Here is a 25,448-nt window from a genome sequence, read left to right as displayed (position 1 = left end):
CAGTGTGCCAGGCACCGGGCTCCGTGCTCTCCATGTACTGTCACATTTGTCCTCACAGTCCTTTCAGGATTATCACCCCGTTTTGTGGACAGGGAGCCTGAGGCTCAGAGACGCGCTCTCACACGCGGGAGCCAGCAGTGAAGCCAGGCCTCGGCCCCGGCCCTCGCTGCACAGCGCCATGCAGCCCGAGCCCTCCGCCCCAGCCTGGCTGATGGGCCCGCTGTTCCCCAGCCCTCTCCCTTCCCGGCGGCCTTCGTGGCCGCGCCTCCTGGCCAGCCCCTCCCTCGTGCAGCCCCTGCCCTGCCTTTTGCTCACGGTCAGGTGTGTCCCCAGCCAACAGGACCCTCCCACACCCATGCTTTATGTAATCCTCTCTGAACCCTTAGCAAGACTTGGTGCCCTGACAGTGCACACAGTAGGTACTCAGTTTTTTTCTGATGACAAAGCAGTGACTGCGCGGGGCCATTTTGGCCTGTGTGGCGTCCAGGAACCTCAGGGGCTCCCCCTGTCTGTTCACCCTTCTCCCCCTCTGCCCCCTTCTACGCTTGCAGGAGGCACTGGAGAAGTCGGGCTACCTGCTGAAAATGGGGAGCCGGGTGAAGACGTGGAAGAGGCGCTGGTTTGTCCTGAGACAGGGACAGATTTTGTACTACAAGTCCCCGGTGAGACCCTCCTAGGACCCCCAGAACTATCGTCTGAAGGACCCCACCCCAGCCCCAGCACTGTCGGGGAGGGGTCGGAAGGGGGTCGGCGTGGCCCATGGTCAGAGGGCAGAGGTCTGGCAGGTGGGGAGAGGCTTTGAACCACACACAGACTGTGAGGCTGGTCACTGGTTCTCACTGTGAGATCAGGCACTGAGCAGGCAAAGGCAGTTCTAGACGAGTTGGCTTGGAGATTCCTTCTTCCTTCAGAAGCCAAGTTCTTCTTTTGCCTGGTTCTGTAAAATGTTCTAAAAGGTGACCCACTGCCTCCTCCCCATCCTTCCTACACTGTTCAGAATTAGGGAGCCTTGGATGTTGGGACCTACCTTGACAGGCCCTCCCTGGTCAGTTACTAATGTTAATGATTTAAAGAGGGGGAAAAGACCTTGTCTCTTGTGCAAATCTAGTTGATTGTCAGTGGCTGTCTCAAACGCTTTGTTAAGGATTTCGGGCCTTTATTGCCCAATAGGCAGACATGCTCTGTGTGATTAGTAACGTCTGCAGAAGCACTTGAAGTGGGAATGGTGATACATATGTCACTTATTTGCCACATTTGATTTAAAGGATGTAGTAGAAAGAGTTGAATGGCTATATAGCTTAGTAATAACTTGATGGCTTCTGACCCAATTTTGAAGGCTCAGTCTAAAAAGGACACAATCTTAACCCTTTGCAACAGCACGGATGGACCTAGAGGGTATTACACTAAGTGAAATAAGTCAGCCAGGGAAAGAAAAATACCATGTGATTTTACTTATATGTAGAATCTAAAGGACAATATGAACACAACAGAAACCATCTTATAAATACAGAGAACAGGCTGATGGTTACCGGAAGGGGGGGTTTGGGGGCTGTGTGAGAGGGTGGAGGGACCGAGAAGTACAGACGGGTAGTTACAAAGTCATCCTGGGGGTGTGCAGTACAGCACAGGGAACGTAGTCAGTCAAATCGTTCACGCACAGCTACGTACTGAAAATACCCAGGGGAACACAGTCAGGTACTGGAAATATTCAGGGGAACACTTCGTGAAGTGGATGATTGTCTACCCACCATGCTGTACACCTGAAACTAATACAAAATAATACTGACTGTAAACTGGGTCAGAGGGACCCGTGTTTAATCATGCTCCATTTAGCTAGAACCAGGACGCAGAACAAGTTACCCATCATACAGAGCCCAGGAAAACTTTCTCCGATAACCTGGAACAAGATCATTCCCTTCTTTACAGAGTGATGTCATCCGGAAACCTCAAGGTCAAGTGGAACTGAACTCCCATTGCCAAATTGTTCGAGGGGAGGGTGCACAGACATTCCAGGTGAGGATGGCCCCAGCAGCTAAGATTTTAGACAGAAGAGGTGCAGGGTTTGGATAGGGCTGCGATGGAGACAAGGACGGGGCAAAACGGGTATGAGTGAAAGACAGTACATCGCCATTTGGGTGTGATCCTGATTTGGGAGTTCAAGGAAGAGGACAAAGAATGTGAGAGAGAGCGAAGGCAGGAGAGACAGAACAAGATGAGGAAGAAAAGAAGGGGCGCATACCAGGGGTTTGTGCCACCTCAGAGCCAGGTTTCTGGAACTCTCTCCTGTCTCTGGCCCCACCCCCATCCCTCACTCCTGCACAGCTCATCTCTGAGAAGAAAACCTATTACCTGACGGCCGACTCGCCCAACCTGCTGGAGGAGTGGATCCGAGCCCTGCAGAGCCTGCTGAAGGTCCAGGCCATTGGGCCCCCAGCCCTGTCGCAGGGGGGCGCCAAGCCCACCGTGAAGGGCTGGCTGACCAAGGTATGGCTGGGGCTGAGGGGGGAGAACTGTGGGCCTCCTGAGAGCCAGGGGCGCCAGGAGAGCCAGGAGCGGGAGTGCCGGGGCACGGGGTCCCCTCTTTATGTATAGCTCCTTCCTCCAGGGATTTCCTCAGGGGGTTAGCTGGCTGGTCTCAAACACGGTCTCTCCATACAGGGGATAGTGATTGATTCCCTGGAAACGGGGGTCAGGGTTGTTGGAACAACTGCTGTTCTCATGACAGAGGAAGGAAAGAACTGTCTGTCCTTCCTATTTTGAGGTCATTAGGGGTGTCCCCCCTCCCCAGCCGACCTATACCCACCAGTATGAATAGGAGCTGTGACCTAAGCGAGGTAGGTGCAGCCACTCAACTTATAATATCCCAGGCCTGCCCTAAAGGCGTCTTAGTTAGGGCTCTTCTGGCTGCAAGGAGCCGAGAGGCACACGTCAACCCCAAGACAAAGGAAAGCTAGCAAGGAAGCACAGCCCCCAGGGCCGAATGCCGGCAAGGAGCAGGCGAGGAGCGGAGTGGCTTGCAGGAGCAAGCTCAGGGCCGGCAGGCTCTCTCACTCTGCCTCCGCATTCAGTGTCCTCACCGTGCAGCTGCGTTTCTCGCACGGCGCACACTTGCCTTCCGTGGCCCCTCTGTCCCTCCCAGCGTCCTTACAACTCCAGCTCTGCCAACCAGCACGTTCTTCCCGTGTTCACAGTACTGGGAACCAGGCCATCTGATTGGCCTGGTTAATGTTTTAATGGCAGGACACACAAGGATGGGTGGGATGTCACATGGCACACACCGTGGCCCCTTGCTGCAAAAGGGCTGGTTCCATTAGTAAGGAGTCTTGAGTGGCACCTCCACTAAGGACCTGAGTTTGGCCAGCGGTTTGACACCTGCCTCCCTGTGGCTTCTCTTTGCCGGTCCTGGATTTACTTCCAGGGTCACCTGGCTCTAGCAACGCTGGCTCATTTCTGACTTCCAGGTGAAGCATGGCCACTCCAAGCTGGTGTGGTGTGCTCTTGTTGGGAGAACCTTCTACTACTATCGGAGCCATGAGGACAAGGTACTTCCCGGCCTCCCGACAGCACCTGCTCTCTCTTCCCCCACACCCCACCCCTGTGGCTCCACGCCCCGACGAAAGTCCCCAGCTTGCCCCTCTACCCTGGCTAACCCCACGGCAAGTACACAGCCAGCTGGCTGCTCCCTGCAGAGTGCACGGCCCACACACACTCCGTGGGGTCTGACTGCCCCTCCCCAAGCAGGCCTCAGCCGGGGCCTCTCCCCGCCTCATCCTGTCGTCTGTCCACACCCACGATTCCCAGCCCTACAGGGCCTCAGGGTGCCGAGAGAGGAGACTCTCCGTCCCTTGCTGGCCCTCCTGCTCACGGAAGGCTCACGTCCACAGCGACCCCTGGGCCACCTGCCTGTGCAGGATGCGCACATAGAGGAAGTCGATCGGTCCTGTGACTCAGACGAGGACTACGAGGCCGGAGGAACCCGGCGGTTGCTTTCCTCCCACTGCACCCTGGTGATCCACCCGCCGGAGCACAGCCCCACCTACCTCCTCATTGGCACCAAGCATGAAAAGGTAAGGGAGGGGCTGGGCCCCCATGGCTGCGCTTGGATCTGTGATTCCCATCCCCGCTTCTCTCTTTCTCCCGATCTTCCACGTTCATATTTATTTCCCTCCTGGACATTTTGGCAACTAGGATTCCCTGATTACAAGCATTCCTTACACTGAACTTACTCCCAGTGACCGTCTCTTCACTGAGGTAGAACCACAAGCTTAGAAACTTGGGCTGGTGTTCACCTGATCCCAAGTCCTTCCTCCTAGAGACCGGTGGCCTTGACTTGTGCGTGCCAAACCAGCTGACCCACCCCCGGGCTTCCCCTTCGAGGAAGCCTCCTGGGAGATCTTTCTTCCACCTTCCACCCCTCTAGCCCCATCGGATGACTTTCTGTCCTCTTCCAGGATACGTGGCTTTATCATCTCACAGTGGCCGCAGGGGGCAGCAGTGCCAAGGTGGGGACTGCCTATGAGCAGCTCATCGGCAAACTGATGGATGGCGAGGGAGACCCAGGTAAAGCAAGGGTGGCTGTCGTGGCCTGGGTTGGAGGCTGGTGGCTGGGTGGTTTGTCGTCAAGAACCCAGAGAAAGCACTGCTCTACCCTGTTGTTGTTTTAAGACCACCTGGGCCACAGAAGGGCATTCCCATCCCAAGCTCCAGGGTCTCTGGCGAAGATACTAAGGTGACCCCTCTGTATCTGGGGGAGTTTTTCTGGGAGGCAGACCTTCCAGGGACCTGGGTCAATGTTTTACTTTGTTCAACCTGCAGCTTTGCTGGCTGGGAAGAAGACTGAGGAAAGGAGGTAGCTGGTTAATCTGTAGTTAGAGCTGTTAATCAGTACGTGACGCCTAACCCAAACCTGGGGTACCTTGGGGTCTGTGTCTTGCTACCGACTTTTACGAGCCGGAGGCACTGACAGCACCTACCACACACACCCGTTGACCGCAGCGCTGCAGCTTGTTCATTTCAGGCTGATGCACACCCTTCCGTCCAGACCCGGCCCTGCAGGGAGGGGGCCTGCCCTGCACACACACGTGCCTGCACTCAGATGCTCACACCTCGCACACTTGCCCCTGTTGCAGCCCCGCAAGCAAAGTCGTAGCTGCCTTCCTGAAAGCAGTGCTTTTCAGTGTGCTCGGTGCAGTGCACTATGGTGCGCCCAGAGTCTCGATACGGACCCAGCACAGCCCGCCTGCCCAACAGTTGAACCCTTGTCTTCCCCACAGATCAGAGTGGGGGTGGGGCGGGAAGCAGTTCCCTGACCGGTGGTAACTGCTGCTGCTCTCCCCTGCTGTGCTTCGGGCAGATTCCCCCGTCTGGAGACACCCCATGCTGTGCTACAGCAAAGACGGGCTGTACACTTCCCTCACCACCCTGCCCTCCGAGGCCCTGCAGACGGAGGCCCTCAAACTCTTCAAGGTAAAGGGGGAGCGGAGCCCAGTGCCTGGTGGTGGGTGCCCAGGCTCTGCCCCAAGCGGCTTTGCCCCTTCTTGGGTGGAGGAGGCCTGTGCAGTTAGGGGGTGACCCGCAGTGCGATTGGAAGAGGAAGGAAAAGAGTCCCACAGGGTCCCCGCCATGTCCTGTGGGCCAGGGAGGCCGGAAAGCCCTGGGGCTGCGTTCACGAGCCCTGGGGAAGCACCTGTGACACTCACAGGAAGCCGGAGGAGCGCCCCACCTCCTGCAGTGACCAGCAGGAAAGGACAGGTTTATGTTGTTTCTGGCCCTAAGAGATTCCGACCTATTTTAGAATGTTCTTTGTGCCTGTCTGAATAGTCCGCCTTTTAAAAAAGTTAATGTCTTGCTTACGTAATAGAAACACTTAAAGAAGGAAGGTTTCTATTCCTAAGTAGCCTTCTCAGCAAGCAAGATGCTCTCAAGCAGTGACCGTGCTCCCCCTTAGAAACATTCTCTGCAGTGAACTGGAGCCCCCCTGAGCCCTTCTGGGGGGACGACCCAGTCTGTACTGTCAGAGAGGATGATGACCGGGGGCTGTTGGGCTGCCTGTGCCCACTGTCGTTTCCCTGCCAGTCCTGCCAGCTCTTCATCACTGTGCCTGTGGAAGCCGCCTCGGTGGACTACCATGTGTCCCTGGCCCAGAGGGCCCTGCAGGTCTGCCTGGTTCACCCTGAGCTGCAGAGTGAGATCTACTGCCAGCTCATGAAGCAGGCCAGCTGCCGCCCACCTCAGAAGCACTCGCTCACGCAGGTGGGTGCTTCCAGGGTGACCAGCTGGCAGGAGCCATTGGCGAGGGCTGCCCGGGAGGTGGGAACCGGGAGGAGGCGGTGCGGCGGGCAGCCTCGGCACCCACACCTGCCTCAGCGCAGCTGCCCTCTCTCTGCCCCTTCCGCCTGTCTGCCGGGTGATTGCTGTTCCGGGCAAAGCCTGACCAACTTGGCTGTCCCAGTACCCGGAGAAGGTGGGGGCTCTGGTTGGCAGAGTGCCGAAGGCTCTGTAGCTCAGAACCAAGAGGGCTGGGGACACTGCTGACCCAGCACTCACCCCCTGCTGCCGGTTCCCCTGCAGTGCTGGCAGCTCCTGGCTCTTTGCGCCCCGCTTTTCCTGCCTCAGCACCACTTCCTCTGGTACATCAAACAGCAGCTCCAGCGCCACGCAGACCCCAGGTGAGCGAGCGCCATTTCCTCTGCTGCTTCATCCCTCCCGACGGTGGCACGATTGGGGTGGATCAGGTCACCCCCACGCTCTGAGGTTTGCTCAGTGCTCGTGGAGACGTCACCTGTTGCAGTATACACAGATGGGCGCGTGGAGACCTGGGCATGCCTGGGCCTCTCTGCACACCAGTTCACGTATGCGTGGATGTTTTGGGGGGGCTCATTGCCGCCAGCTTATTCCCACATTTTCATTCTCTGTTGCCTTGTTCGTATAGGCCCTGAGTGGCAAGTCGTCAGGGCTTTCTTCGCAGCCTGCCCCCGCTGCCGACTTGGTCCTGGCCAGGTCTGGGCTGGGGGCTGGGCTGCCAAAGTGGCCGGGAGGAGTGCATTCCCTAGTGGTCCCTTCTTCCTCCGCCTGTCTTTTCAGCAATGAAACTGGCCAGTATGCCACCTACTGCCAACGGGCAGTGGCGCGGACCCTGCAGACGGGGGAGCGGGAGGCCAGGCCATCACGCATGGAAGTGGTGTCCATCCTGCTGCGGAACCCCTTCCACCACTCCCTGCCCTTCAGCATCCCCGTGCACTTCGCCAATGGGACCTACCAGGTGAGGGGCGGGCGTGTGCCCTTTCCTCAGGCTTCTCCCGTCCCTGTCTCAGTGGGAGTACCTTAGGGCCAGGGGTCACCAAGCCTCCTTAGGACCAGCAAATCCTTAACAGGCAAACCAGCAAAAGAAAGGACCTGGGGCTCGGGTGGGCGTGGGGTGGTTAGTGCCCGTGTGGCAGGGGAAAGGAGCACGAATCGCCAAAGCGCCCCACTATTTGATGTCCTGGAAGCAGATCTTCTGAACCAGTCGTATGAACAGGGAAGCTGAGACAGTGACCAAAAAAGTGGCATGGAAGGGCCTCCCAAAAACGGGCAGTAGAGGAGAAACAGCGCTTATGTCCAATTCCAGTTTCCAGTGGGCGGGCTCACGCCTTAAGCATGCGCCCTCTGCATGTGAATACAGAATGGAGTGCTTCTTTGGCTCTCGCATTTGCCCTTGCTCCTTTCAGCCAAGTCTTTCCACCTGTGGACGCAGACCCATCCACCCCCCCCCCGCCCCCCGCCGCCTCCCTGCCACCAGCCCTAGTGAGCCTCTGTCAGGGAGCCCCGTCTGGGACTAACGCCTCTCCCCGGCAGGTGGTTGGTTTCGACGGCTCCTCCACCGTTGATGAGTTCCTCCAGCGGCTGAACCAGGAGACAGGCATGAGGAAGTCATCCCGCTCTGGCTTTGCCCTCTTCACAGACGATCCTTCTGGCAGGGACCTGGAACACTGCCTGCAGGGGAGTGTCAAGGTGACGGCCCCCCGCTAGGCCGGCTGAGCCCCTCCTGAGCCCCAGGGTTTTGGTGGTGGGGAAAAGTCTGTCTGATGGGTACCTCCCTGCTTCACAGCCTGTTTGGTGTTGAGCCCAACGTGCTCCCCCCATTTCTATGCCATGAAAAGTCATTTATGCCCTTGTCTCTGGAGAGAAGGTCTCTGTACCCCCTCTCCCTTGAGTGGCTGTGCGGCATCCCGGGGGAAGGCTGCTTCCCAGCCAGCGCAGGAAGGACAGGGAGACACTTCTCAGCAGCAGCCCCAGCCGAGCCTGCTAGTTACACACACACGGGAGCGCACACATGTGCACGTGGGTGGATAGCTGTCTGCCTAGACCCACTGGATGTGGTGTCCTGAGCTGGCAGTTCATTCATACCCTATCTGCCAGGGCCTGTGCTATGCCTACAGTTTCAACCAGAGTTTTAGGAAGTAGATCCTTACGGTAATTCTGTACTAAAGGCCCTTGAATGGGATTGAGGATCTATCTTGTACTGTGGTCTGAAACCAGTGCCATAGCGCATGGTAAGTGTTTGTGGGGATGTGCTGTAGCACTTTGATGAGCTGAGCATTTGGGTCCAGTGCCCGCATCCTTTATGGCAGCAGGACAGAGGCTTCTGTAGTTATTTACCATTGCCTGGACGCACCGTACCTCCCACCTTCTTTGTAAACATGGAGGCGTCTGTGAGGCTTTGTTACCCAGGAGGTCTCTGGGTGTATTTGCTGAAGAGGAGAGTGGCAGTCAGTGGGAAGGAATTAGAGCTGGTGATAGGAGGACATGGTTTCTGAGTGGGACCTGCTTTGCCTCTGTGGGGGCCCCCTCAGGTGTTAAAGCCAAGACGGTGGTGTTGCTGTGCGTTGCCACCCACGCCACACCCAGGCTCCACCTCTGTCTGTGAGGAGGTTGCAGGCACCCGGGGTCCTGGGAATGGGAGCATGAGGCCCCGCAGGCCGTCGTCGTCCCCGCCCCGTGGAGGACAGTCACTCAGCTTGACCCTGCTGCCCTGCCAGAATCCAGCCCTGCCCGGACCCTGTCCCCTCATCAGGCACTTTTCTGACTTGCCTCTTTTGCCTCCTCAAGATCTGCGATGCCATCTCCAAGTGGGAACAGGCCCTGAAGGAGCTGCACTCCGGGAAGTCTGAGGGTGGCACTCGAGTCGTGAAGCTGATGTACAAGAACAGGTCCTGGGCCCTGCCCAAGGGGTGGACCGAGCCTGAGGGCTGCCACGGGGGTGCCAGGCAGGAGGCCCATGGAGAGAACACCACGTGGTGTCCACTGGCCTCGCGGACCTCTCGCGGGCTCTGTCCCGCCACTGTGTGCACACGTGCACGCACACCAAGAACACAGACCGACCTCATAAGATGGCTGCGTGCGTTATCTTAAGAGAGTGAAATTTTATACAAGCACTAGATATTTAAGGCTCAAAATAAATTGCTCCTATACCAATTCCAGGGAATACAGAAGTAGACATCCTGGCTTTTTACCAATTTAAATAAGAAAATTCCATCCCAGATATGTCTCCAGGCAAATAACTTCCATTAGTCTCTTGGATTCTTAATTCATCCAGTTTCCTAATGAGCTATGATTCCTAGTACCAGATTCTCTTCACCGGACCCAGTAAATCTAATCACATGCCCATAATTAACCACATGTGACCATTGCTGAGATCTGATAGCCCTGTGTCTACTCTGTGTTGTGCTTGCTTACATTTTTTAGAGGCAATAGAAAATAGGTTCACAAATGGTAGAAAAAGAGTCATTTCTTTCTTTGCAAATCAAGATAAATGGATGCCAGGATGACCTCATCCTTTTGGGATCCCCACTGACTTGGCTTCTCACTCTTCCCTGTAGGCTGTACTTTCGGAGCCAAGTCAAAGGGGAGACGGACCGAGAACGTCTGCTGCTTGCCTTCCAAACCAGTGGCGAGATCGTGGCAGGCAGGTTTCCTGTCAACAAGGAACTGGCTCTGGAGATGGCCGCCCTAATGGCCCAGGTGAGGTTCTGTTCTGGGATCAGGAGGGTCAGGATAGCATCCTCGGACTCAGAGGTGGAAGGTACCGCACAGCCTGAAACAGGAGATTCTGCAGATCCCATGGTGCCAGGGGAGAGGGGGCCTTGCTGTCCCTGGCCGTGCGGAGACACCGACTCCTTACGCAGCGCGGGCCCTCGCTGCGGTGCAGGCTGCATGCAGAGCTCTGGACGTAGGATCCAGAGGCCTGAGCTTGAGTCCAATCACTTCTCTGCTATGAGATCTCGACCACGTCACTTGACTTGTCTGGGCTTTAGTTTCCATTTTTGTAGACTGAAAGCAAAAATACCTCCCCATGCCTACCCCCGCAGGGTTGATAAACTAAGTATGATTCTTAAATAGCGCATATCCCATAATGTATGTGATAAAAGTTCTACTAAAAGCTGTCAAGCATTTTAACTAGAATTAGAAAAAGGAACACACATTCAGACTTTGACTTTTCTCCCCATTACCTCTAGGATACCCTCTTGCCAAAGGTATCTGGGATATCTGCGTTCCCACAGACCTACCTGCTGGAAAGGAAGGGGAAATAGAATAGCTGATCTTTAATATAATAGACACTTATTGAATACTCCATAGAGGGCCCTGTGCTAAATATTCTATGTGTATTTAGTTCTCGTCCCCAAGATAAGGATATTGAAGCTCAGAGAGTGTAAGTAGCTTGACCAGGTTACAAAGCTGGTAAGTGGCAGAGCTGGGATTTAAGCCAGGTGTCTGACTCCAAAGACCACATTTGGAACGCTCTGCTCTACATTAAGTCAGTCCTCACTTAATGCCAGCAACCGGTTCTGCGACTTCAAGCAAAATTACCTTGTCAACATTGTAATGAAATGACATTGAACATAACAGCATTATTCGAGGACCTGCTATACTCTGGGAGCTGTGGCATCTTCAATCCTGTATCCATATTTTCGGGTTGGAAGCCAAAATATCTTTGTTGTTTTCCCTTGTCTGCCACTAATGAATCGTGTCTTTGGATAAGGCACTTAATCTTGGCTGGAAATGACAGTTGGTCCAGATAATCTCTTACTAGAGACCCTTCTAGGACCCTGGAGTTGTTTCTCTAGCATCTGTGAAGCTGGAGATAAAGAGTCTGTTCACAAGAAATGTTTTTTCACATCCATTCACACCTCACCCATAAAGTTATGAAGTAATGATTTATTTCACCTCTCAACTGCCCACCCCAGCCTGAAACACCCCCCCATCTCAACCCCACCACATCCAGATTCCTGACTTTTGCCTCCCTGCGCTTCTATCACAGGTAGAGTTCGGGGACTTTGAGAGGCCCCTCCCACCAGGCCCGGGGGGCACACCCCCTTCCAAGGCTCAGCATCACCTACAGCAGGTCCTAGACAGGTTCTACCCAAGGCGCTACAGACACGGAGCAGCCCCTGAGCAGCTGAGGTGGGCTACGGGGTCTTGTGGGGAGTCTGGGGGAGACGCCGGTGCAGAGTTGGGGAGGTCTTAGAGCTGCCACAAGAACGCGTTGGCGCTTCACTGGCACCGTGTCTCCCTGTCTGTCCCATCCAGGCACCTAGTAGATCAGCTGACCACAAAGTGGGCCGCACTGCAAGGCTGCTCCCCTCCTGAGTGCATTCGCATCTACCTGACGGTGGCCCGGAAATGGCCCTTCTTTGGTGCTAAGCTCTTTGCTGCTCAGGTAAGTGCAGGTGGTTTCCAGTGGAAGGAGTGAGTGGTGACCACACTGAGGATTGCCCTGTTTGTCCTGGAGCCGCTGTCTTATCTGGCCATTCGGGTCCAGTCTGCAGCACCAGCCCACAAACCAGCAACCACCAGAGGTCACTATCTCTCCACCCATGTCTAGCCTACTCTGCATTTCCATGGTCCAGAACAGTTGTGCTTCATTCATTCATTGCTTTCAGGCCAGGATTATTTCTAGGTGACCCTTGTCTTTCCTTTATTGACTTCTTTCTCAATGCTTCCCCAGCAAAAAAAGATAGGATTAACTAGTCATAAGGGCAAATAACAGCGGGCTCCACTTGGTCTGGAAAGTTGGGGAAAAGTTCTGAGAAGGGTGACACATCTACCTCCCCAGCCCTTCAGGTAGGAGAGGGGAAACCTGGATGGCTCTCCTGCAGCCCTGGCCATGCACAATAGTCATTCCAGGAATTGCCCATTAAATAGTCACTTTTCTTACTGGTGGGGTCTAAAGCCTGTAAGATTTCATCCTTGCTTTCCTATTTCCTTTACAGTCCCTAGGAAATGGAGCAAAGCAAGATGCTCTTCATCGGGGGAAACTGGGGGTAGAATGCTGTCAGTCTCTGAGAGCTAGGAGGAAACAGCCTGTCCTCCACGCCCACGGCAGAGCAGCCAGGGGCGCTCTGTTCTGTAGCACGGAGCTCCCCAGCCAGCGTGCTGTGGCAGGATAGGCTGAAGGTACTCTGAGAAAGTGACCCCTCCCACCCTGGGATTGTTTGTAGGTAGCAGAGCCCCAAGGCCAGATGCCTCCTGTAGAGATAGCATCTTTCATGTTTTCAGAGGCGAGGAGAAGGTTGGAAATCACTGCCCAGCAGATCCTGCACGTGTCCTCTTCTTCATAAAGCTTTCACAGTTCAGAATCCCTAGTTGTGGATGTGTCTGATGGGATTTTTCCTGTTTCCCCAGCCTTCCAAGGAGAACACGCTGGTGTGGATTGCTGTGAACGAGGATGGCGTCAGCATCCTGGACCACAACACTATGGTGAGGGCTGGCTCCCTGACCCCCTCCTTCTAAATAGCCTTTCATTCTCTCTGGACTCCTCGGCCTGAGTTAGGTGACCATGGTCCTCCTGCCCCTGCCCGCAACCCAAGCACTGCTGTTCTCCAGTCTGAACACAGCTTGTGGACATTGAAGATGGGGATCTACAGATTATGACCGCGTCAGAGTTCCCCCTTCCTGGTTAAGGCTACCTGTGCTTAGAAAAGACAGGGGGTGCTAGTTCCTAGCTCAGGAGACAGATGGAAAGTTTCCCTAGAACTCACTGGCTCTTTCCTACAGCAAGTGCACGTCACTTACCCCTACTCTTCAGTGATGACCTTTGGTGGCTGCCGTGATGACTTCATGCTTGTGATTAGATCCATTCCAGACCAGAGCTCTGGAAAAGGCCACATTGAGAAGTTGATCTTCCGGATGGCCACTTCCAAGGTGGGTCTGAGAGCTACTAAAATATTTTACTTTAATGTGATAGAAAGATAGGGGCTTGAGCCCTCGCCAGGTGGCTCAGTTGGTTGGAGCATCACCCCACACACCAGAAGGCTGAGGGTGTGATCCCTGGCCAGGGCACATAGCTAGGTTGTGCGGGTTCAGTCCCCAGTTGGGCTGTGTATGGGAGGCAACCTATGGATGTTTCCCTCTCACATGTGTTTTTCTCTCTCTCTCATTTCTCCCCTCTCCCCTCTCTAAAAGCAATAAAAATATACCCTCGGGTGAGAATTGAAAATAAAAAAAGGAAGTGGGTATGGAATTTCGAAAGGAAGCTGGAGTTATGACAATATTCTAGAAGAGCCCTGTCCCAAATAAAACTTTTGTCCTTGTCTATAGTGAACACTCCAAAGGTTCCGGTGGAGTTGCCCCTCAGTAGTCACTGATGAGCTGGTAGGCGAGGGGCTGGCCAGCGAGGCCCGTGCAGGCCTGCGTCGGGTGCGCACGTGCTCTTCACCTTTGCAGCAAGCCCAGGGCCAGGCAGCTGCCTCCGTCAGATGTGCTCACCTGAAGCCTCATTCTGGATGAAAATAGGCACTGTTTTTGTACACGGTGTCCAGAAATTGTTAATGTGGCTACACTGAGACACAGGTTATACTGCCACCACAGTAATTTTATTACAGTGGTGACAATGAGACCTGTGACAATTTTTTTTTTTTTTAAAGAAATCTTCTCACCTTATCCTGTCCCAGACTAGTCACAAAGTGAAACAATCTGCACATGTGCCCCTCTCCTTCAGGTCCACAGACCTCTTTTGCCTCAAGGGCTTTATTCTCACTTAGTATAGGAAATGTTGGCCAGCAAAAATAAGAATTGCAGAGGCTCAGACACCTAAGTCCTGACTTACAATTCCTGACCCCCTTCTGAGGGTAACTAGAAACCCTGTTGTTTTAATCCTAAAATTGGAGTTTGCCAAATCTCCTCCTTTTAATAACTTCCCTGCCAAAGGAGAGGCTATACAGACGCTGTCCTACGGGGAGGCCCCCTCCCCTGGTTTGGAGCTACCGGGAGCAGGATGTTGCCTCGCTTGTTCTCAGGAGGGGACTGTGCAGCTCAGAGGACCTCCAGAACAATAGGCACCCATTTCCCTGGGCCCCGGAAGCTCACAGTAATGACTCCCTTGGATGTTTTCTCCCAGGTAAAGCCCAGGAAGGTTATGTACCATGTTTAACTTCTAGTGAGAAAGCCAGTATTCGAGCCAAGCCTAGTTCAATTGTTTCTCCATTGTCTCCTTAGATTGCAGAGGCTACTTTCATCACGGCCAGCTACATGAACCATTGCTCCGCAACTGTGAACCCACCCACCAACCCACCTGCTACCCACCAGCCGTGGCAACTGGATGGACAACAGTTCTTTGCGTCTGTTCCACGTGCTGCCAGGGGGCCAACGTTGCTGTGAATACTTCTTCGACCCCTTTCCCCCACCACCGCCTGGCGCCTCAGGGGTTGGAGATATGTGTCCTGGGGCGTGATACCACTGTGATACCACTGTGACGGGTCTAACAGCCCTCCCCTTACCCCCGCCCTGGTTTGTGCTGTGAATTGTGTATTTCAGTGTCTGCGAAGCCTTTCCTCTCCAGGTGCCTTATAATGTTTCAGGGCCCAACTTTTACAAATCCAGACCAGTATAAAAACCACTCCTTTTTCCTCCCCACAATACTGAGCTCTGGATGCTGCCTGCTTCTAGACGCAGACAGGGACGTTACTGGTTACCGAGGGCGTCAGTGCGGTCGGTCAGAGCCGTCCCTACGGACACCCTGGGAGGCTAATATTTTTATACTGTATATTGTCCTTACGTGGGGATTTATACTTGAAGTTTTCCCAACATCCCTGAATAGGACTCTCATTCCCAATTTGCCTAAATGCTGACAAAAGCCTGGAACTCACTAAAACTGGATGTCCTTTCCCATTTGGAGGGAAAGGGAGTAGAGTCATCTTTCCCCGCCGCCTACTGCAAGCGCACGGGCGTTTCGCAGAGCCCCTTCTGGGGCAGCGGCTCCTGCCTGTGCAGGACAAGCTCTCTCTCCCTGCTGAGACTGAAGCTGTTTTCTCAGCAGGCCTGGGCTGCACGGGACTGTAGGCCTGACTGGGTACAGGCAAAGGCAGGGGCAGGGCTACCCCGCCCTCTCTGTCTCATGGTGACTACTGGACAGGGCTCAGTGAAGGCTGTGCTCACTACTGTAGGACAGGGCGGTCACCGCTTCTTTCTCTGAAAGACCAAGCAAATGCACTCTGCTTTTTGCTGCTCTGTGAGCCACCAAAGACGAGTCAGAAACAGAAGACCCCTCCCAGCTTGTGGGCCTGGATTCGCTCCTTGAGACTTCCGGCGAGCTTCTACAGGGACATGGTCTGAGGGCAGAGGACACATGGTGTCTGTCCTCGCTAAGTGCATCAGGTGAAACTGAAGGTTTTTTCACCGTTTGCTTTCCTGACGATACCAGTACTCCCTGCCTCCAGCTGAGACCTTCTGTTGAGTACAGACGAGATGGTCATTGTTTCCACCCCCCCTCTCACAGAAAAAGAGACGAAAGAGTCCATTCGTACTCTGATTTTCCACCACGGGAGAAACTTGAGTTTTATTTCGCAGCTCTAAGGCAGTCTTGCTGTTTGTCAATAAAGTGCTGAAAACCCTATGGTTTTCGCAGTAGCACCCAAGAACCAAGCCTGTAATCCCAACAAAGTGTGTGCGCACGCGTGTGTCGCCTGATGCAAAACCGCATGGCTGGGACTGGCCTGTGAGCGCCTCAGCTGCGGTCCGCTTCCAGTCGTCCTTCAGGCTGACTAGCGTGATGAGAAAGGAGCACGTCCTAGTGTCTGCCTCCTCAAGGGGCTTGGCTTTCCAAGGCTGGCAGTTTCACGGCCATCCCCCATTTCTGTTCCTGCCTTTCTCCCAGCATTTGGGATCCAGTTGGATCATTTCTACCTCGAACAGGTCAACGCATCGCATGTACCACAGGCTTCTGAACCCCTGAAGCGCTGGTGTCAAAGGCAGGAATGACAATTGTGGTTTTATGATGCCTTGAATGTCTAAGGCCCATGAGGATAATATGTACCTAGGGGTTTTTTAAAAATTGGGATCCCAAAGAAAAAGCAAGCAAGAATGGAGCTGTGTTCATACCGAATTTGGAGGTCAAGCTACTTCCCCTACTCTTACTTTCTTCCCAGCCCTTAAGGGATTGTCCCTTAGTTTATGAATTTTATACAGAAGAAACTGCCTTATAAACAAAGGCTTCTAGTTTGCGTGTTTATCCCCCTTTAACATGCCTGGAAACCAAAGTCGAATTTCTGTCTGGCCTTCTTGTCCCATCTATCTTGGCTAAAGATTTTGAAACTGTCCATAATGCTGAATAACAGAAGAGCATTAATGTGCTTGACACTATGACTGAAATTCCACATTCATGTTTGTCAATAAAAAGCAGCTTTCTGTAAACCAGGAAATTGTGTATGTTTAGGAGGGAGATCTGTTTATTCAGTCATCATAAATTAACCCTGTACAGACACACAAGCTAGGTGGACAGAGACTGGTCTTTTGTAGGCCATTTCTTCCTGCTAACCCCGTACCTGGAGGGCTTGATTTTTTTCTTTTATACACGGGTACTATACAGTTGGATATTGTCATTCTCAGTAGACATGATACCAGTTTCCCATTGCCTTGCTCCACAAATTTCAACAGAAAGCAAACTTGAATGTGCTCAGAAATTTCACAAAGTGCTTTTTGTTGACATTACCTTTGACATCGTTTCTTAAGATGTCCCCTCAGTTGGTAAAGTAGGCAGTACCTTAAAGGGGAGCCCTGAAATACAGAGAAATGCTTTGCTCAGCACCACACAGTGAGCTGGGTTTGCAGTCACCTGCTGTGAGGTCCACCGCGTGCATCCTGGCTCCTAGGACCACATCCACATGACAGTTTAGAATACAGAAAATGCACCAGTCCCTAGGGCTGTGCAGTCCTTTCCCAAGGAAGACAATACTAGCCTTCTGAATGCTGGGATTCATGGGCTTGTAGGTGTGGCTTTCTGGTGTGCCAGGATCTCCTGGCAGCTCCTGTATACTTCAGTCAAGCAGTCCAGCCGGGGCTTGGCACTCTGAATTCCAAAGGGGAGAAATGCACAGTCAAGACGAATGTAAGAGAGTGCTCAGAAGTGCTGCATCCATGTGCAGCCTCAATCTCTCACCCGCATCAAGGGGACAATGTGGCATAGGCGTGAGCTCAGAAAGGCAGAAGTTCCGGCCTCACAGCACCTTGCTGGAAGAGTCCCTAACTAGGCCCATGGCCCAGCCTGCAAACTGTGTGAAGCAGGATCTCAAAGTTTTTAATCTGTATAAAGTTCATGGTCTCCCTCTAAGAGCAGGCATGAGGAATAACAAGGAGACCCTCCCAGACGTGTCACAGCTGTGAGACAGGCCTCAGACACAAGAAGGGGAGTTTAGTGTTGAAAAATAATTTGTATAATGAAATGTAATAAAACCAAAATTAAAAGTCACAGAATGGGAAAAAGATATGTAGAAATCATATTTAATAAAAGTTTGCTATCAAAACATATACATTGTTATAAATGCATAATCAATATCTAAATTCTACTTGCCTAATAAAGGAGAAATAGTTCAAAACGAGAGGAGATACTAATAGGTAAATACAAGGAAATATGAAGTCTGTGTCATTTAAAGATACAAATATAAAAACTTTAAATTCCTTTACCCACACATGAAACTAAAAAATAAGCCCACTGTTAGCCCAGACTATAGAAAAACAAGCACAAATTCCCCAGAATATGGTAAAGTCCAATTTCTGGAGCCAAATTTCAAACACTAAAAATCTATGAAACTATGAGTTTTAATAAAATAATTTTGAACTATAATGCAGAAGAATTTTAGCCGCCTTAAATCCTTTATGAAGCAGCACACTGAGGCAGAGATAACCATGTACATAAATTATACGCCTATAAAGTAACTTATAATTGTTTTTGAATAAGAGCAAAATAAAAAATAACCTGGATGTGATTCCAAAAGCTAGCAGTACAGTGGCTAAATAAACTAATACTCAACATAAAGATATATTTAAAATATTAAGTAAATTGGCCTTTGTAGATGCATGAAAATATGCATATTAGATTTTAAAAGATACAAAACCGTGAACAACAGTATGTGTAGATCAATTACATCTACATAAAATCATATTGGTAGGACTGACAGTCAAAGTACTGGAAACAAAAGGTGATTTATAGGCAGTAGTTATTTTTTTCTCTAAAATTTGTATTAATTTGTAGTATTTCTGAAAGTCTATATTTGCCTCAGAAAGGAGCTTCTGAAATAACTAAAATCCTAACTCTTACTATAAATAGCTGTCAGGTATCTTCAAGTATTCGTGACAAGAAAAGTTTACATTGCTATTAAATGTAAGTAGCGGTGGATATGTAGTGGGGGGAAGGGTAGAGGATTTCTTTGGAGAAGAAAGTAAAGCAAAGTGTGCGCTCACCTGGAAGACAGGCACTACTTGCGATATCCCCTGGGGGTCCACCGGATCGTTCAATAAAATGCAGAGGTAGTAAATCACCTTCTGCTGGAAGAAAATAAACCAGATAGCAGTGATCTGAGTGAAACTGATTTGGTTCAAGGGACAGCTGAAACTTTTTCATAAATGGCTATCTCTAAGTAATAGAACACTTGATAGCTTTGAAGTAAGGGAGAAATATATTCTCGTGCTTTACATGAAAAAAAAAGATGAAATAGCAGCAATGACAACAACCAGAGATGATTCTGAAGCTGAGCCAGAAAATAAAGTAAACGCTGACTATTCATGAAAACTATCCCTATCCATGAAAACCTGCTGTGTCCCTTTAAAAATAAAGGGACATATCTTTTTCCAGTATAAGTTTCACTTTTATGGCTTTTAGACATTCCCGTCCAAAAAGAAATACCACAAGCACTGGAACGGAGAGTCCTCAAATTTAATTTTTTGACATCTAATACTTTATGTATTAAAACGGTTCATACCCAGGCACACCCCAAGGGCTACCTCCTCCAGAGAGGCCTGTACTACCGCTTAGGTACCTACCATGTAAATAGCCTCATTAATGATAACGTCCTTCACCTTGCCCATCTCGATGAAGGTGGTACTTTCTTTGCCAGAGGCATAGGATGACGTCAGCTGGATGCCAAGGGAATCGATGATTAACAGAGTCTCCTGGTCAATCTTCACGAAATGGAGGTAACCAAGCAGGCCCAAGAGGGTGATGAAGATGGCAGCAGAGAGGATCATGCTGTTCTGAAGAGAGAGCCAGACACAGGCAGTAAAATTACCGAGTGATCTTCTGCATATGCCTGCTGCTGAGTAAGTCAACTCCAGGCAATGCAGGAAAAAAGCCTTTGTTCTGCTGTGAGTTGAACAGATAAGAACACGCATGGAGGAAGAGATCATGCTTGTGTTCCGCAGAGCCAGGAAAGCACATGATGAAAAACATCCAACGGGGTAGGTCTGTGGAAGAAAACCTTCATCAGCAAAATATCCACCACCACACCACTCTTTTAGTTTTCTTCCAAAACTGTAATTTAAGGACTCAGACCTTTTCCTCTGATGCTCCCTCAGAAGTACAGTGCAAAATCACAGACTGAACAATAATAAAATGTTTAGCATAGTTTAACAGATACTACTCCATAACCACTCTCCTTCCTAACAGAACTCGGAGTGAATCATGATTGGTTCCCATTCCTGCCACTGACTGGTTTAGAAATGGACACATGACACAACTGTAGCCAATGAAACATGAGGGGAGATCTGTTGGAAGGGCTTCTGGAAAACAAAGTCCATCTTAAGAGCTCTAAGGAAGATAAGGTCCCTTTATCCTGAGGTCTTGATGTCTAGAACCATTTACTATGGACTCCATCAGACCATGTGGAGAGTTAGGCTGAAGACAAGTACACCCAGACAAAAAAAACAACAGAACAGAACAGAACAGAACGATCTACTGAGCCTCTTACGCCCTTTAGAGGACTCCTAGCTCCTGATTTCTTGTTTTGTTAAATTATAGAGATATTATCATTTAGGGCTCTTTTAGTCGTTTGGTGTGGTGACTAATTCATGTGTTAAAGCTGGCTGATTAGCTGATATGACTGACTTATATTAAGGGCTCAAAAATGGTATTTATTCCTTTGGTTCTAAGACACATTTACAACCTTTTTCATTTCTGAGTGAAAGGTGTTTTTCTATTGATGTGTGTTTCTTTCATGCAATACTGTTTTTTTGTTCTTTGGCATTGTTTTACCCCATAAAGCTATTATATAGAAGGATGGCACAGGAAAATAATCACTGGCCTAGAACAAAAGAGATTCTGTAATTTATGACTGTCAATCCTTGAGGGCAGGAATCCTATTACACAGAAGAATGGCACAGGGAAAAAAAAAATCATTGACCTAGAATCAGAAGAGATTCAGTAACCTATGACTATTATTCCGTGAGGGCAGGGAGTATTTTTTTATTGATAGTGACAAGATGCCTTCCTTGACCTAATTCTAGCCGAGCTCTTCTAAGCCCCTGACCTTGGTGTAGCAAGAACCTTGCGAAGTCAGTTTAGAGAGAACTCCCACCCTTAGCCTGATGACCTGGCCTGTCTTCAGCAAGAATCCGGTCAAGTCAGTTTAGCCAGAATTCTCCTTTACCCCTGATGTTCCCTTTTAGTAATTTCCCATCCACTGGCCATCACCCTGCTCCTTGGCTATAAATTCCCACTTGTCCATGCTGTATTCAGAACTGAGCCCAGTTCTATACAGTTCTAAAAGGTCTCTCTTCTCCTATTGCAAAAGTTTCTGAATAAAATCTATTTTTACCACTTTACCTAGTGACCAGCTCTGATTTTCTTTGGAAGTACCTTTCTACCTAACATAAACTAAATGCTAGCTCAAGGGTCTGCAAACTATTTGGACCTGTGATTTATTTTTGTTTGGTCCACTTGAACTAAGAATAGTTTTTACATTTGTAAAAGGGCTGTTTGAAAAAGAAAAAGAAACAGAAGGATATGAGACAGAGACCTGTTAAGCCTAAAATAGTTATGATTTGGCCTTTTAAAGGAAAAGTTTGCTGACATCTGTGCTAGATACCAATTTGTTGATTAATCAATGGAGGATGATGAAATCTATGTACTGAGTGTTGGATGTTCCAGAAATATCTACTGTGAATTAATTAAATGTATAGTATCTAGTACAGTGTCTTGTACATAGTTTACACTGAATAAACATTATAGAAGAACAGAAAGAAATAAAATTCAGTCCTGGTCCTTAAAGGTTTATTAGAGACAAGATCATATATAAAATATTTTTGGAGAATACTATGATACTGACTATAAATGCCTGAGAAAGTATTAAAAGGGGGGGGGGGGATGGCAAATGAAAGCACACAGGAATGTCCCGTGAAGACTTCCAAGGAAGCAAGATTTAATTGGTGCAGAGGTCATTGATACATAAACTTAGCTGAGAAAAGGGGGAAAGAACAACATTCTAGGTTGGAATAAATAAGGTAAAAACCTGGATTTGTAATAGAACTGTGAATTCTAAAACTGAAGAAGGGATGAAGAGCAGTAAATACTAAGGAAATTTGATCCATATCAACTTTTCAGGAAGGTAATCCCTGCCCAAACTTTATTCCTACCTACATTTTTAATACTTTATTTTTATAACAATCCAGTATTTATTTAGGTTGAAGTTAGTCATGTTTTAATGAATTCCTTCATCAGATTTCTTCTCACTCCTAGCTGAGATTCATTACCCTGACGAATAGTGTTGAACAGGAGGACAGATAAGAAATTTTGAGGCACAGAGCCCTGAAGAAGCGCTACAATGGAGTTGAAAGGAAGATGAGGTTACTGAGTCCTGGACACATGAGGCGGCTAAGTGGTACCATGATGAGAGAGATGGGTATAAAAGGGAGCTGGCACAAAAGACAAACTTCTCTATTTAAAAATCTTGTCTAAGCAAGCCCTCCCCAAGGAGGAGCCATCACAGTTTAGTTTAGAGGAAAGGAAAGAGTTTCAGCGTCAGACAGCCTTAGGTTAGAAGCCGAAGTCTGCCATTTACTAGCTTTGTGACTTGGATGTTATTGCTCTTTCTGAGCCTTGGTTTTCTTCTGACGCTACAACGAGGCATTCGGTAAAGCAGCTGCATTTGGTGGGCATTAAATAAGTACTGTCCCCTCCTCACACGACACACAGCCAGAACTCAGACTAGTATTAAAATTCAAAAATATTATAAATTCAACTTTTTGGGGGGTAAGGGGAGAAGGGCAGCCCTGGCAACTTAACCATTTCAAATGACTTATGAACAAACTTTTAGATACAGTTTGGTACAAACTAGGGCAGTCTTAATTATGCACATATCTACGTGAAACTGCCATAGTCTGAAATACGCTGGGATGGTGAAAAAGCTAATGAATGCAGTAACAGAAGCAATATCCCAATTATAGAAATAAAAAGCCCGGCTGTACTTAGCTTTGATCAGATCACTCCTGGAATAATATATTCAACTCAGGGCACTATATATGAAACCGAAAAAGGCAATGAGGATGATTCCTTTTATTCAAGGGCTGTCACAAAACAACTGCATGTGACCCCCGCAACCCTGTGGAGCTGTAATGGCAGATATTAATTCTATTTCAGAGATGTGAAAACCGAGGCTCGGAGAGCGGGAATGAGTCTGGAAATTGAGCACAAAAGCCAGCCACCTCCGAAATTTTATAATTTCTTGAAAGTGCTTGAAGTTGGGGGAGCGATCGGGAGGAGGGATGATTAGATTGCCTTTTAAAACAGAGATTAGGAAGAACTACCAAAATCAAGCTCTTAAATAACGTCTGTGTATATACACACGCTACACACACGGTGGAGACAAAGGCAGTTTCTGGTAAGCTATATGTAAGGCATGGTTAGCAGTGATTCCTCTGAGGAGTGTAAGTGTTGATTCACTTAATAGTTCTCCGAGCCCTTGGAACTGAGTTACTACGAGCATGCACTACATAAAGCACATGCAAGTTAAAGTTTTTGGCTATCGTGCAAGGACTAGATGCATGTTGGATGGAACCACAGAGCGTAGCAGCGACCCATGAGAGGGGTAAAGTGCAGGAGCACAAACTTCACTAAACGTAATGTGAAATGCTTTCCAGCAGCGGGAGGGCGTCCCCAGAGCCAGCGAGTTCCCGCCCTCCGGCCTTAAGGCTCCAGGAGCGCCCCAGGAGAGGCCTGGGCTCGATGCCAAGATTCCAAAGGCCCTTCCAAAACCGAGTCCCGGACACCGACAGCGGAAATGGGCGATCGGCCATTACCTCGCAAAGGGTGAAGAGTCCATAGGCCGCCAGCCACACAGTGCAGGTGACAGCGGTGAGCGAGCGCAGCGAGAGCCGAGGGCAGCTGAGGCAGAACTCCCGGCATGACGGGGAGTAGTGGCGGCGCTGCAAGGCCAGGCGGCCGCCGCAGATGTCCGAGAAGCTCAGCTCGTCCTCCATGGCCCGAGGGCACCCACCCGGCCACACCGCCGCTCTAGCCGCCCGCCCCTAGCTGTCGGCCCCTGTCCTCTCGCCTCCTCCGGACCCACTTCCGGAGAACGGGGTTGGCCACGCCCCTCCCTACGCTCAGCGCAGCCTCAGTTCCGCGCCGAGAGCTTTGGAGCGGTATTTTTCCTCGTTCCTGTTCGGCAGGGATTCTGGAGTTGTCTACTCCAAAGACTCAGCTAGGGGGCCAACAACTCAGCGGAGAGCTTGAAACCGCTTTGATGTGCTTTTTGTTGATAAACCGATTTCTATTTCTAAGCCAGAGTACACCCCAAGGAGACAGTCCACAGGTATTCATTCATTCTCTCTCATTCATTCATTCATTCATTCATTCACTCATGTAGTTTTAGGTGCTGAGGGTATAGCACTGAGCAATATTGAGAAGGTCCTTGCCTTCAAGTACCTTCCTTCCTGGTAAGAGAAACAATATGGAAATAAGTTGGCAATACTGTGGCTGGCAGGGACGGCTTGGGAACTTCCAACGGTGCAGCCAGGAAAGCCTCTCTGAGAAAAGACACTGTAGCTACAAGGATGAGGAGCCAGATTGTTCTGCGGGAGTAATGGGGGAGGAATTTGTCCGGAAGGAAGACCAGGGAAAGCAAAGCCTTGAAGCTGGAGCGCAGCTGGCTTATGGGAGGAATCAAAGATCAGAGAGGCAGACACATGAAGAATGCAGTTGGAAGTTGGGGAGGTAGGCAAGGGTCAAATCCAGGAGTGTCTTGTAGGGCCTGGTATGGAGTTTGGATTTCACTGCCAGTGAGTTCTCTTTCCCAAACCACTGAGTGGAGCGTAGAGTAGGCAGACAAGTCCTGGCTGGGAGGTAAGCAAGAGTGGAAGACGCAGAAGGTAATGGGTAATAAAATTAATAAACTCATGAGTAATTGCGGCCTGTGGGTTCCCTCTTTCTCCTTAGGATATGGCTCAAGAGTGGCAGTGTGGCCTGTTAAAGAGTTATAGTGCTTCAGACCTGAGTCAGCATCATATATTAAAGAATTGATCCCTTTGTGTATAAAGATAAATCACATAACAGTCTCACCAGCTTTAAGCCTCTGATGAAAGTAAGGTTAAGTTTCTCCATCTTCATCCGAGGTTTTGTTTCCCTTTTATTTTCTAAAAGATTTTCTTCAAGTATTACTTTGTTTTTCAAATTTGTGTATCCTGAATCTTACCAAGCAGTACACCCCTCTCATTTTAGGAAATATCATGTGATTATTTTATGATTATAAAAGTTATGTTTGGTTATTGTGGAAATTTTGAAAAATATAGAAAAGAAGAAAAACTTAAACCACCCTTATTTTCACCACTCAGAAATAAACACTGTCCATGTTCTGGAGGAACCTCTAGTCCTGGGGTCCTCAACCTGGGCTCCACGGGTGAAAAGTGGAGTTTCATCTTTAGTTTCATTAACTTATAATTGAAATTCAACATTTCTTTTGATTATTAATGTAGGCAACAAACCAATTAGTATTAGCAATACTTGTGATTTTTGTCAGTGATAGAAACCCCAGATATTTTCATTTCACAATAATTGTTACCTATCTCAAAATGTCATTTCCACTCATTTATATTTCAAAATTGCAGTAATTATTAGACCCACTATTAGATCTTGTTATGTCATGTGTCAATAGATACACATTACTATAACATTAAAATAATATTTTTAAAACTTGTTTTTTTAATCC

At 49.7% G+C, this 25,448-nt stretch overlaps 2 protein-coding genes and 1 non-coding gene across 6 annotated transcripts in view; 2 read left to right on the top strand and 1 right to left on the bottom strand.

Annotated features, from left to right (window-relative positions):
* PLEKHH1 (pleckstrin homology, MyTH4 and FERM domain containing H1) overlaps positions 1-14,637 on the top strand; it is a 49,339-nt gene extending 34,702 nt beyond the window's left edge. Inside the window, exons 12-29 of the mRNA XM_054567021.1 lie at positions 552-662; positions 1,927-2,013; positions 2,323-2,484; positions 3,462-3,542; positions 3,885-4,067; positions 4,452-4,560; positions 5,354-5,466; positions 6,076-6,252; positions 6,571-6,668; positions 7,084-7,261; positions 7,837-7,992; positions 9,091-9,191; positions 9,861-10,002; positions 11,300-11,442; positions 11,569-11,698; positions 12,664-12,738; positions 13,036-13,182; positions 14,476-14,637. Coding sequence (XP_054422996.1) covers positions 552-662; positions 1,927-2,013; positions 2,323-2,484; positions 3,462-3,542; positions 3,885-4,067; positions 4,452-4,560; positions 5,354-5,466; positions 6,076-6,252; positions 6,571-6,668; positions 7,084-7,261; positions 7,837-7,992; positions 9,091-9,191; positions 9,861-10,002; positions 11,300-11,442; positions 11,569-11,698; positions 12,664-12,738; positions 13,036-13,182; positions 14,476-14,637 — 2,355 coding nt within the window. The remainder of the gene's footprint in view (positions 1-551; positions 663-1,926; positions 2,014-2,322; positions 2,485-3,461; positions 3,543-3,884; positions 4,068-4,451; positions 4,561-5,353; positions 5,467-6,075; positions 6,253-6,570; positions 6,669-7,083; positions 7,262-7,836; positions 7,993-9,090; positions 9,192-9,860; positions 10,003-11,299; positions 11,443-11,568; positions 11,699-12,663; positions 12,739-13,035; positions 13,183-14,475) is intronic.
* On the top strand, positions 13,751-13,888 carry LOC129066133 (small nucleolar RNA SNORA1). Its single transcript, XR_008528663.1, has one exon. It is a non-coding gene; the product is annotated as a small nucleolar RNA SNORA1 (small nucleolar RNA).
* Positions 14,638-16,676: 2,039 nt separating the features above from the next.
* On the bottom strand, positions 16,677-23,764 carry PIGH (phosphatidylinositol glycan anchor biosynthesis class H). Of its 4 annotated transcripts, XM_054567392.1 has the most exons (5): positions 23,542-23,764; positions 19,294-19,503; positions 18,715-18,798; positions 17,214-17,323; positions 16,677-17,031 (listed from the first exon to the last, which is right to left on the bottom strand). In XM_054567392.1, exons 1-4 carry the CDS (start codon positions 23,719-23,721, stop codon positions 17,231-17,233), a joined length of 567 nt encoding a protein of 188 aa, XP_054423367.1. In that variant the 5' UTR covers positions 23,722-23,764; the 3' UTR covers positions 16,677-17,031; positions 17,214-17,230. The 4 variants fall into 4 exon arrangements, with proteins under 4 accessions (XP_054423367.1, XP_054423366.1, XP_054423368.1 ...); XM_054567391.1 differs by having other exon boundaries at positions 16,677-17,323; XM_054567393.1 differs by having other exon boundaries at positions 16,677-17,323; positions 18,715-18,795.
* Positions 23,765-25,448: the final 1,684 nt, after the last annotated feature.

The sequence above is a fragment of the Pteronotus mesoamericanus genome, unplaced genomic scaffold, assembly GCF_021234165.1.
Source record: "Pteronotus mesoamericanus isolate MK-2021 breed Mesoamerican mustached bat unplaced genomic scaffold, CSHL_Meso_final contig_182, whole genome shotgun sequence".
NCBI classification, from domain to species: Eukaryota; Metazoa; Chordata; class Mammalia; order Chiroptera; family Mormoopidae; genus Pteronotus; species Pteronotus mesoamericanus.
The sequence above is the reverse complement of the archived record's forward strand: the minus strand, read 5'-3'. Positions and strand labels throughout refer to the sequence as shown.